This window comes from Salmo trutta, chromosome 30, assembly GCF_901001165.1.
Source record: "Salmo trutta chromosome 30, fSalTru1.1, whole genome shotgun sequence".
NCBI lineage: Eukaryota > Metazoa > Chordata > Actinopteri > Salmoniformes > Salmonidae > Salmo > Salmo trutta.
This window is the reverse complement of record NC_042986.1, coordinates 34,191,307-34,203,560: the sequence shown is the minus strand read 5'-3', so window position 1 is coordinate 34,203,560 and position 12,254 is coordinate 34,191,307. Positions and strand designations below refer to the sequence as shown.

At 43.8% G+C, this 12,254-nt stretch overlaps 1 protein-coding gene across 3 annotated transcripts in view; it reads left to right on the top strand.

The window, feature by feature from the left end:
* Positions 1-11,324, top strand: part of wnt5a (wingless-type MMTV integration site family, member 5a) — a 28,022-nt gene extending 16,698 nt beyond the window's left edge. Inside the window, exons 3-6 of one of the 3 annotated variants that reach the window (XR_003870689.1) lie at positions 1,996-2,243; positions 7,815-8,107; positions 8,770-10,184; positions 10,254-11,324. Coding sequence is in view for 1 of the 3 variants with exons in the window: in XM_029723924.1 (XP_029579784.1) it covers positions 1,996-2,243; positions 7,815-8,107; positions 8,770-9,228 (1,000 nt within the window). In the remaining 2 variants the exon portion in view is untranslated. Of the gene's footprint in view, positions 1-1,995; positions 2,244-7,814; positions 8,108-8,769 lie in introns of all 3 variants that reach the window. The other 2 variants (XR_003870690.1, XM_029723924.1) reach the window with 2 other exon arrangements.
* Positions 11,325-12,254: the final 930 nt, after the last annotated feature.

The following is a 12,254-nucleotide window of genomic DNA, read 5'->3' as shown; positions in this document are numbered from 1 at the left end:
TGTTTCTCTGTCTTCCTCTCCCTCTGTCCTGGTCTCTATTATAAAAGTGTGTTTCTCTGTCTCTCTCTGTCCAGGTCTCTATTATAAAAGTGTGTTTCTCTGTCTCTCTCTGTCCAGGTCTCTATTATAAAAGTGTGTTTCTCTGTCTTCCTCTCCCTCTGTCCAGGTCTCTATTATAAAGTGTGTTTCTCTGTCTCTCTCTGTTCAGGTCTCTATTATAAAAGTGTGTTTCTCTGTCTCTCTCTGTCCAGGTCTCTATTATAAAAGTGTGTTTCTCTGTCTCTCTCTGTCCAGGTCTCTATTATAAAAGTGTGTTTCTCTGTCTCTCTCTGTCCAGGTCTCTATTATAAAAGTGTGTTTCTCTGTCTCTCTCTGTCCAGGTCTCTATTATAAAGTGTGTTTCTCTGTCTCTCTCTGTCCAGGTCTCTATTATAAAGTGTGTTTCTCTGTCTCTCTCTGTCCAGGTCTCTATTATAAAAGTGTGTTTCTCTGTCTCTCTCTGTCCAGGTCTCTATTATAAAAGTGTGTTTTCTCTGTCTCTCTCTGTCCAGGTCTCTATTATAAAAGTGTGTCACTCTGTCTCTCTCTGTCCAGGTCTCTATTATAAAAGTGTGTTTCTCTGTCTCTCTCTGTCCAGGTCTCTATTATAAAAGTGTGTTTCTCTGTCTCTCTCTGTCCAGGTCTCTATTATAAAAGTGTGTCACTCTGTCTCTCTCTGTCCAGGTCTCTATTATAAAAGTGTGTTTCTCTGTCTCTCTCTGTCCAGGTCTCTATTATAAAAGTGTGTTTCTCTGTCTTCCTCTCTCTCTGTCCAGGTCTCTATTATAAAAGTGTGTTTCTCTGTCTCTCTCTGTCCAGGTCTCTATTATAAAATTGTGTTTCTCTGTCTCTCTCTGTCCAGGTCTCTATTATAAAAGTGTGTTTCTCTGTCTCTCTCTGTTCAGGTCTCTATTATAAAAGTGTGTTTCTCTGTCTCTCTCTGTCCAGGTCTCTATTATAAAAGTGTGTTTCTCTGTCTCTCTCTGTCCAGGTCTCTATTATAAAAGTGTGTTTCTCTGTCTCTCTCTGTCCAGGTCTCTATTATAAAAGTGTGTTTCTCTGTCTCTCTCTGTCCAGGTCTCTATTATAAAAGTGTGTTTCTCTGTCTCTCTCTGTCCAGGTCTCTATTATAACAGTGTGTTTTCTCTGTCTCTCTCTGTCCAGGTCTCTATTATAAAAGTGTGTTTCTCTGTCTCTCTCTGTCCAGGTCTCTATTATAAAAGTGTGTCACTCTGTCTCTCTCTGTCCAGGTCTCTATTATAAAAGTGTGTTTCTCTGTCTCTCTCTGTCCAGGTCTCTATTATAAAAGTGTGTTTCTCTGTCTCTCTCTGTCCAGGTCTCTATTATAAAAGTGTGTCACTCTGTCTCTCTCTGTCCAGGTCTCTATTATAAAAGTGTGTTTCTCTGTCTCTCTCTGTCCAGGTCTCTATTATAAAAGTGTGTTTCTCTGTCTTCCTCTCTCTCTGTCCAGGTCTCTATTATAAAAGTGTGTTTCTCTGTCTCTCTCTGTCCAGGTCTCTATTATAAAATTGTGTTTCTCTGTCTCTCTCTGTCCAGGTCTCTATTATAAAAGTGTGTTTCTCTGTCTCTCTCTGTCCATGTCTCTATTATAAAAGTGTGTTTCTCTGTCTCTCTCTCCCTCTGTCCAGGTCTCTATTATAAAAGTGTGTTTCTCTGTCTCTCTCTGTCCAGGTCTCTATTATAAAAGTGTGTTTCTCTGTCTCTCTCTGTCCAGGTCTCTATTATAAAAGTGTGTTTCTCTGTCTCTCTCTGTCCAGGTCTCTATTATAAAAGAGTGTTTCTCTGTCTTCCTCTCTCTCTGTCCAGGTCTCTATTATAAAAGTGTGTCACTCTGTCTCTCTCTGTCCAGGTCTCTATTATAAAAGTGTGTTTCTCTGTCTCTCTCTGTCCAGGTCTCTATTATAAAAGTGTGTTTCTCTGTCTCTCTCTGTCCAGGTCTCTAGCCATGAACCCTCTGCTGATCCCTGAGGCCTACATCATCGGTGCCCAGCCTCTGTGCAGCCAGCTGGTGGGTCTCTCCCAGGGCCAGAAGAAGCTCTGCCAGCTCTACCAGGACCACATGCAGTACATTGGCGAGGGCGCCAAGACGGGCATCAGGGAGTGCCAGTACCAGTTCAGACACCGCCGGTGGAACTGCAGCACTGTGGACAACTCCTCCGTGTTCGGACGGGTCATGCAGATAGGTCAGTCTTTAGCTCAGTGGGTTAGCGTGTTCTTCAGTCAGGTGTATAGTTTTGATCCACTCCTACATTATGCTATCTGTTGTATTGTACTCTGACAGAGGTTGAGTAGCAGTGGTGGCGTAACAGAGGTGATGTGTGACTACTGATTAGTTATGGGATGTCTGTTTCTCTAGCTCTGAGGATGCACACACTTCTTCCCCACGTCCCCTCTTTCCTACTAAACCAGAGGAGGGTTTGGAGGTCCCCTCCTCTCCTGTTGTAATCCACGGGGGGACGTTGAGCAGCTGTGCTGGGGGAATAGTTTGTGGGTGAGGTCTCTTTATAATTCCACATGTGGCCGGGGGCTTCTTAGCCAGAGGCTGACACTCACAATGGGGAGGAACTGCATTCAGCCTCTATGCATCTTAAACACACCTTTTTCCCCCTCTGGATTATTTACAGAGTTAAAGCTTGTGTGTGTGAGCTAGTCTTTCACCCCTCATAGAACCCAGAGAGGTAAAGGGTTTCATCCCAGATCCCGTCTCCTTATGGACAGTTTGTTTTACTGGGGACTTCACCACAGGTGGTGGTTTACTGCAGACATTTATTGTTTAGAATCGTAACATGTAATTTAAACCAAAGCATTGTGATCATGCCGTTCAGCCTAGCATTGTGATCATGCCGTTCAGCCTAGCATTGTGATCATGCCGTTCAGCCTAGCATTGTGATCATGCCGTTCAGCCTAGCATTGTGATCATGCCGTTCAGCCTAGCATTGGATCATGCCGTTCAGCCTAGCATTGGGATCATGCCGTTCAGCCTAGCATTGGGATCATGCCGTTCAGCCTAGCATTGTGATCATGCCGTTCAGCCTAGCATTGGGATCATGCCGTTCAGCCTAGCATTGGGATCATGCCGTTCAGCCTAGCATTGGGATCATGCCGTTCAGCTTAGCATTGGGATCATGCCGTTCAGCTTAGCATTGTGATAATACAACATTAAATACAAAAATAACAACAATAAAATGGTAACAGTCAATTGTAGAATGTAATGTAATAAATATAAACATATAAACATGGAAAATGAATCTATAACTAACTTATAACTAAATAACGGTTGTTTTCACCATTACATCAGTACTACAACTACCATCATCATTACCACTACTACCACCATTACTAAACTGCTATCATTACCATTACCACCCATACCACTACTATTTGGAATGATAAACAACAATAATAATAGTAATAATAAGTAAGTTACTGTTTACTATGCAGATGTTATTATCCAGTGTCCCTCAGGCTGTGGCAGGCAAATACATATTTGGCTGCAAGAGGAGCCCATGAGTATTTTTACTTATTCCTCTGGGTTTAATAAGTTCACATTTGGAATAAATGTAGTCATTTCTGTGAATAATGAATCTTTTTGTGAGGAATATTTATCTCTCACTTTGTCTCTCTCTCTCTGTCTCTCTCTCTCTCTTTGTCTCTCTCTCTTTGTCTCTGTCTCGCTCTCTTTGTCTCTGTCTCTCTCTGTCTCTGTCTATCTCTCTCTCTTTGTCTCTGTCTCTTTGTCTCTCTCTCTGTCTCTTTGTCTCTCTCTCTGTCTCTTTGTCTCTCTCTCTGTCTCTTTGTCTCTCTCTCTTTGTCTCTCTCTCTCTTTGTCTCTCTGTCTCTTTGTCTCTCTCTCTCTGTCTCTTTGTCTCTCTCTCTCTGTCTCTCTCTCTCTCTTTGTCTCTGTCTCTCTCTCTCTCTCTTTGTCTCTCTCTCTTTGTCTCTGTCTCGCTCTCTTTGTCTCTGTCTCTCTCTGTCTCTGTCTATCTCTCTCTCTTTGTCTCTGTCTCTTTGTCTCTCTCTCTGTCTCTTTGTCTCTCTCTCTTTGTCTCTCTCTATCTTTGTCTCTGTCTCTTTGTCTCTCTCTCTCTGTCTCTTTGTCTCTCTCTCTCTGTCTCTTTGTCTCTCTCTCTTTGTCTCTCTCTCTCTTTGTCTCTCTGTCTCTTTGTCTCTCTGTCTCTTTGTCTCTCTCTCTCTGTCTCTCTCTCTCTCGCTCTCTCTTTGTCTCTCTCTCTCTTTTGTCAAATTCAAATTCAAGCTGCTTTATTGGCATGAAAAACATTGTGTCAATATTGCCAAAGCAACAATGTATACAATAAACATTGTAATACAATTATAAACAAAAACAAATAATAATATAAAATGGTACTAAACAATAATACAAAATTAAATACAAAAATAAAATGGTAACAGTCAATTGTCTCTGTGTCTCTCTCTCTCTTTGTCTCTGTCTCTCTCTCTCTCTCTCTCTCTTTGTCTCTGTCTCTCTCTCTCTCTCTCTCTCTTTGTCTCTGTATCTCTCTCTCTTTGTCTGTCTCTCTCTTGGTCTTTCTCTCTCTCTCTCCCTCTCTCTCTTTGTCTCTGTCTCTCTCTCTCTCTCTCTTTGTCTCTGTATCTCTCTCTCTTTGTCTGTCTCTCTCTTGGTCTCTCTCTCTCTCTTTGTCAATTCAATTCAATTCGCTTTATTGGCATGACGTAACAATGTACATATTGCCAAAGCTTACTTTGGATATTTACAATATAAAAAATAAATAAAAATGAGAATCAAAAATTGTCAACGGGACAACAGTAACAACAATAACCAACGGTCAATATAACCATACATTCAACAATAACAATAATCATACAGTTGAGGACATGTGCAGGTGCAGGTTTATTGGTCTGTCAGACACTGTCCCTCAACTTATGGCAGGCAGCAATGTAGTGCGCTGCCAACCCACAGCTCTCTGCGTCCTCCCCCAACAGGATGGGTAGCCTATCCTCATCAGAGAGGTCTTTAAAACCTTGAATAAGGATTTCAAATTTGGGGAAATGACACTCTCTAATTGTTTTATATTTTTTACATTTTGTCAGGAAATGCAGCTCCGTCTCAGGTTCTGCTGTTGTGCAGTGGTTGCACAGCCTTTCCTCTACAGGGAGCCAGGTTTTCCTGTGTCTACCCTTCTCAATGGCAAGGCTGTGCTCACTGAGCCTGTACTTTGTCAAGGTTTTTCTAAGGTTTTGATCAGTAACCATGGTCAAATATTTAGCCATAGTGTACTGTCGATTTAGGGCCAGATAGCACTGCATTTTGCTTTGTGTTTGTGCTTGTGTTTCCCAATAAGCAATGTAGTTTTGTTTTGACTGTGTTGTAATTTGGTTTATTCTGATTGATTGGATGTTCTGGTCCTGAGGCTTCAGTGTGTTAGTAGAACAGGTTTGTGAACTCTCTCTCTTTGTCTCGCTCTCTCTCTTTGTCTCACTCTCTCTTTGTCTCTCTCTTTGTCTCTGTGTCTCTCTCTCTCTGTGTCTCTCTCTCTGTGTCTCTGTGTCTCTCTCTCTCTGTGTCTCTCTCTCTGTCTCTCTCTCTCTCTCTCTCTGTGTGTGTGTGTGTCTCTCTCTCTCTTTGTCTCTGTCTCTCTCTCTCTGTGTCTCTCTCTGTGTCTCTGTGTCTCTCTCTCTCTCTGTGTCTCTCTCTCTGTGTGTCTCTCTCTCTCTGTGTGTGTGTCTCTCTCTCTCTGTGTGTGTGTGTGTGTCTCTCTCTCTCTTTGTCTTTGTCTCTCTTTGTCTCTCTCTCTCTCTTTGTCTCTGTCTCTGTCTCTGTCTTTGTCTCTGTCTCTCTCTTTCTCTCTCTCTTTCTCTCTCTCTCTCTTTCTCTCTCTTTCTCTTTGTCTCTCTTTCTCTTTGTCTCTCTCTCTCTTTGTCTCTCTCTCTCTCTCCCTCTGTGTCTCTCTCTCTCTCTCTCTCTCTCTCTCTGTCTCTCTGTGTGTGCCTCTCTCTCTCTGTGTGTCTCTCTCTGTGTCTCTCTCTGTGTCTCTCTCTCTGTGTCTCTCTCTCTCTCTCTGTGTGTCTCTCTCTCTCTGTGTCTCTCTCTCTGTGTGTCTCTCTCTCTCTGTGTCTCTCTCTGTGTCTCTCTCTCTGTGTCTCTCTCTGTGTCTCTCTCTCTGTGTCTCTCTCTCTCTCTCTGTGTCTCTCTCTCTGTGTCTCTCTCTCTGTGTCTCTCTCTCTCTCTCTCTCTGTGTCGCTCTCTCTGTGTCTCTCTCTGTGTCTCTCTCTGTGTCTCTCTCTCTGTGTCTCTCTCTGTGTCTCTCTCTCTCTCTGTGTCTTTCTCTCTGTGTCTCTCTCTCTGTGTCTCTCTCTCTCTCTGTGTCTCTCTCTCTGTGTCTCTCTCTGTGTCTCTCTCTCTGTGTCTCTCTCTGTGTCTCTCTCTCTGTGTCTCTCTCTGTGTCTCTCTCTCTCTCTGTGTCTCTCTCTGTGTCTCTGTGTGACTCCTCCCTGTGAATACTTTTGAGCTGAGCCTGCTTTTGTCTCAGTCCCACCACTGTTCTGAGATCATATTTTACACATATATCTTCATAGAAAAGACATCAATGGGAGGACAGCTTCGTTCTTTCTCTCCATCTCTCTCTTTGTCTCCACTCTCTCCATCAATGGGAGGACAGCTTCGTTCTTTCTCTCCATCTCTCTCTTTGTCTCCCCTCTCTCCATCAAGGGGAGGACAGGGCTCCCATCTCGGTCCGCTCTGGGCCAAGTAAACATGTCCTCCCCAGTCTCTGACGGTTCAGTGCTGCTGATTTAAGGCTGAGCTCCAGGCTAGGGGAGTCAACTTCTCTCCCCTGCCCATGTTGGCTGCCCTTGGGGCAGGGTGGACCAGGCCGCTGGCTGGGTAGAGGGAGGGATCTGTGGAGGATAGAGGTATGGTCACAAATAGGCTATGTCCTGGGAGAGAGAGAGAGGTAGACCGAGAGGACAGCTTGTCTGTCGACAGCTCTGCTATTAGGCCAATCTCCTACACCGGGTTTGAGGTTGTAGAAAACTAATAACCTTTTTCCCCCTTGGCCGACCCTGCCGCCGAGACTTCCCATCTGGACAAGATTCATTCACTACCTCGTACCCCCCCCCTTCTCTCTTTCCCTCTCTCTCGTCCCTGCTCTCTCCTAGCCTGGTATGGCCATTACAATATGCTTCCTAGGGATTTAGGCCAGCGGGTATGTCTTGTTGTGTCCTCCTAGATGAGCACTGAGACTGGTGCTTTAGATGGCTCTTCTCCCTCTCACCAGTACTGTAAACTGTGGCTGTCTTTATAGGAAGGCTAACACTGCGTGTCAGAAAGATGTAGACATTGATGTGATGGAGCCAGTTTCCTCTGTTGGCATGTGGCTCAGGGGAAATTACTGGTTTGAAACATTGCTTTGTTTTGGCAGCTGCCCCTGGAGGGTGCTCTGCTCTTATTGGCTAACTCCCAACAACTATCAATGTCCTGAAGGATGGAGGCAAAGCGGCAGGACCATTCTACTGTTGGAAGCCTGGTTAGATGAGCCCACTATATCCAGAAGTAAACATGGTGTGGTCGTCCTGCTCCATATTGTTGACTCATGTTAAAGCCCCATGAAGTTCTGTTTCTGGCCAGGCTGGACTCCACAATAATGACTCACAATGTTGACCTTTATTCGATGACTCATCTCTTCTTTTTAGACTTTGACTCATCACTTCAAATTCAATCTATCACCAGGTCTGTCATATATTCATGTTGTTCTTCTGTCCGTCTCTGCCCACAGGAAGCAGAGAAACAGCGTTTACGTATGCCATCAGCGCGGCGGGGGTGGTCAATGCCGTGAGCAGGGCTTGCAGAGAGGGGGAGCTGTCGAGCTGCGGCTGCAGTCGGGCTGCACGTCCCAAAGACCTGCCTCGTGATTGGCTGTGGGGCGGCTGCGGGGACAACCTGAACTATGGCTACAGATTCTCTAAAGAGTTTGTTGATGCGCGGGAGCGTGAGAAGAGCTATGCCAAGGGATCCTTCGAGAGTGCCCGGCTCATGATGAACCTACACAATAACGAGGCTGGACGGAGGGTGAGCAGGAATAACGCTCAGTCACACACACCCTGACTAACTGAAGCACTGGGCCTGCATACTTATTCTAATGACGCACACACACACACACACACAAAGGAGGAAAACAAGTCCATCTCCACCTACTTCAGCTGTCCTGAAGTTGATTCCTAATGACAGTAGTGAGGGAATGGAAGACAGAGGGGAGAGAGAGATAATCCAGGTCAATCAGATGGGCGTAGGACAGTATCACTTGATCATCTGTGTAACAGCTCTGTCTCTCCTCTGAAGCCTGTCTTTTGATCTGTGTGAGATGGAATCATGATGGCTCGCTGAGCTCTTTCTGTAGTTCCTTCCAAATGCCTCGACACAGCCTCAAAGGAAACAGCTTGCCAGACCGTGTAGCTTTCACAACACTTCTAACTGGTAGAAATGAGCGACAGGGTTCTGTTCTGCTGACAGTGTTGGTCATAGAGGGCATCATGTACTTCTCCCTAATGACATGACGTCTGTGAAGATCTGATGCATGATACATTCACACAAACAGTAAAGCATGTGTGCAGTATTGCCAGTTTGACATTTTTAGATGAAATGTATCTGTTCTCTGCTTTCTCTTAGTCCTGTGTAGTCTCTCTAGATGGTGATAATAATCAGTCTCTCTACCTCTCCTTCTCTCCTCTCAGACGGTGTCGGACCTGGCCCATGTCTCCTGTAAGTGCCATGGTGTGTCGGGCTCCTGCAGTCTGAAGACATGCTGGCTGCAGCTGGCAGACTTCCGCAAGGTGGGCGAGACCCTGAAGGAGAAGTACGACAGTGCAGCCTCCATGAAGCTCAACTCGCGTGGCAAGCTGGTACAGCGGGACAGCAAGTTCAACCCACCCACCAGCCATGACCTGGTCTACATCGAGTCCAGCCCAGACTACTGTCTGTCCAACCAGAGCACAGGCTCCCTGGGTACTGTAGGCAGGCTGTGCAATAAGACCTCTGAGGGCATGGATGGCTGTGAGCTGATGTGTTGTGGCCGGGGATATGACCAGTACAAAGCCCAGATTGTGGAGCGATGCCACTGCAAGTTCCACTGGTGCTGCTATGTCAAGTGCAAGCGCTGCACCAAAACCGTGGACCAGTTCGTCTGCAAGTGAGGAGGAGGAGGAGGAGGATGAGAAGAGTGTGTGTTCGTGCAAGTGTGCATGCGTGTGTGTATCCAGAGAGGCGGAAGGAAGGAGGCGAAGAGAGGAAGAAAGAAAAAGAAAAAACTATATGAATTATATTTATAGAGTTAAACAATTATACCGTTGCAGAAGACTGATACTTTCTTTTCCATGTAATAGGTCCAAAAAATGTTATGCCTTCCGAAACCGAAAATACAGTGAAATATTTATTTTCTGAGATTATTTTTGCCCGATCATCCAAAGCTAATTTTTTATGAATCCCCAGGTCTGGAGTTCAGCAGTCATTCTTTTTTAAACTCTCAATATGACCTATAACAAGGTTCCCCAATAGGTGCTTCCCCACACGGGATTTTATTTCCCCCCCAAGTTTTCTGAGCAAAACAAAAGACACATTATAATTTTCGTTGTTGAATTTAAGACTGTAAAATCACTGGGAAATCAGCGCAAAGTTATTTTTAATTTAGGAAATTTATTTCCAAGTATTCCTACGCATAAATAGAGAGAAATGTGATTATTTTCCAATGTAATCAGGGTTTGAAATGATTCTGTTCTTGCCAAGTACTGTATCTTTTTGGGATTCTTGCGGTCAATTTGCAGTGTACAAATTATTTATAACTATGTCTGCCCCCTCGACCATCCGCTCAAGGAAAAATCGGCCCACGGCTGAATGGAATTGGGGACCACAGCTTATATTTGACTAGTCCATTGGGTCACCATGACTGTGAAATGGGAGCTTCTCTCACGTTTCATAACTCTAGATGAGTTAAATGTTGTGGTTGATGGAGAACGCTGAATGCCCACAGTCTTAGCTGTTGAATCTGGGGCTGCCGGTAAGAGGGGAATGTTTACTTCCATATTTATGTCACTATAGGGTGGTTAGACCTAAATCAAACCTCCATTGAACATTGTTACATCTAGCTCTATAGGTAGTCATTGGCCCCATCCTAAACCCTAGTCCCTTATGTTGCCTCTGTCTAAACCAAACAAGGGCCTAGGTAGTCATTGGCCCCATCCTAAACCCTAGTCCCTTATGTTGCCTCTGTCTAAACCAAACAAGGGCCTAGGTAGTCATTGGCCCCATCCTAAACCCTAACCCTAGTCCCTTATGTTGCCTCTGTCTAAACCAAACAAGGGCCTAGGTAGTCATTGGCCCCATCCTAAACCCTAACCCTAGTCCCTTATGTTGCCTCTGTCTAAACCAAACAAGGGCCTAGGAAAGTGGGAGTGATTTGGGTTGGGGTTAGTTCCATCCTGTAATGTATCCCACAAGGCCTAGATCTTCCCAGGTGCCTCAGCTAGTCCTCCCAAACACATTCAGCATATGCACTTTGACCCCGAGGCCTTACCCCGTCTATATGATTTGTTTGTTTTGAACTACAGTGTCTGTAATATACCATATTATAGTCTACTTTCTCCATATTAAAACCGATATCCACTTAACATATAACATGTTACTTTCATGGTTTAAATATACAGTATATGGGCAATGTTGTGGTTATGATGGTGAAATCCCACATGTTCTATATGGTATATAGTAGGTCTAACCAACCAATCACTTATTAAATTGTATGTATTTATTTTCTTTTATCCAAATCTCTTAAGCTTCCAGATAGCGCTGTGGGTTTTTTCTATTTCAATAAATGCATTTAAATCCTACACTTTGTTACATACAATATTTTCAGGTTACTTATCATTTGTTTTCACATTTTTAAGGATATGTTACAGATTTAATTTGGTTCCGCGGCATTGTTTTTGTAAAGGGCATTGCCCTTTGTTCTAAAACACCTGGTCATTGTGTTACTCCTGTCCAAGCCTTCACAAACGGATCCAGCCTTCGCTTGTTGCCTCAAACTTGTTAATACACCTCAGCTCCTCCACACTAGCCCTGTGATCATCTTCATTAAAACATTGTCGCTATATGTTATCAATCCAAACTGTATATTTATTCTCTTCGCAATTAATTGGGATTTGCAAAACATATTTCTTATAGCTGTTATTTTGTTTGTTTGTTTTTAAAATTGGATCTATGTGCTACTTTGTTTCAATAAATATTCTACGTAAACCTACTGAACAGTCGTAACTTTCAATACAGATCTACTCCGGGACAGTAAACCTACTGAACAGTCGAAACATTCAATACAGATCTACTCCGGGACAGTAAACCTACTGAACAGTCGTAACATTCAATACAGATCTACTCCGGGACAGTAAACCTACTGAACAGTCGAAACATTCAATACAGATCTACTCCGGTACAGTAAACCTACTGAACAGTTGAAACATTCAATACAGATCTACTCCGGTACAGTAAACCTACTGAACAGTCATAACATTCAATACAGATCTACTCCGGTACAGTAAACCTACTGAACAGTCGAAACATTCAATACAGATCTACTCCGGTACAGTAAACCTACTGAACAGTCATAACATTCAATACAGATCTACTCCGGGACAGTAAACCTGCTGAACAGTCGAAACATTCAATACAGATCTACTCCGGTACAGTAAACCTACTGAACAGTCATAACATTCAATACAGATCTACTCCGGGACAGTAAACCTACTGAACAGTCGTAACATTCAATACAGATCTACTCCGGGACAGTAAACCTACTGAACAGTCGTAACATTCAATACAGATCTACTCCGGTACAGTAAACCTACTGAACAGTCGTAACATTCAATACAGATCTACTCCGGGACAGTAAACCTACTGAACAGTTGAAACATTCAATACAGATCTACTCCGGGACAGTAAACCTACTGAACAGTCGAGACATTCAATACAGATCTACTCCGGGACAGTAAACCTACTGAACAGTCGAGACATTCAATACAGATCTACTCCGGTACAGGAAACCTGCTGAACAGTCGAAACATTCAATACAGATCTACTCCGGTACAGGAAACCTACTGAACAGTCGTAACTTTCGATACAGATCTACTCCGGGACAGTAAACCTACTGAACAGTCATAACATTCAATACAGATCT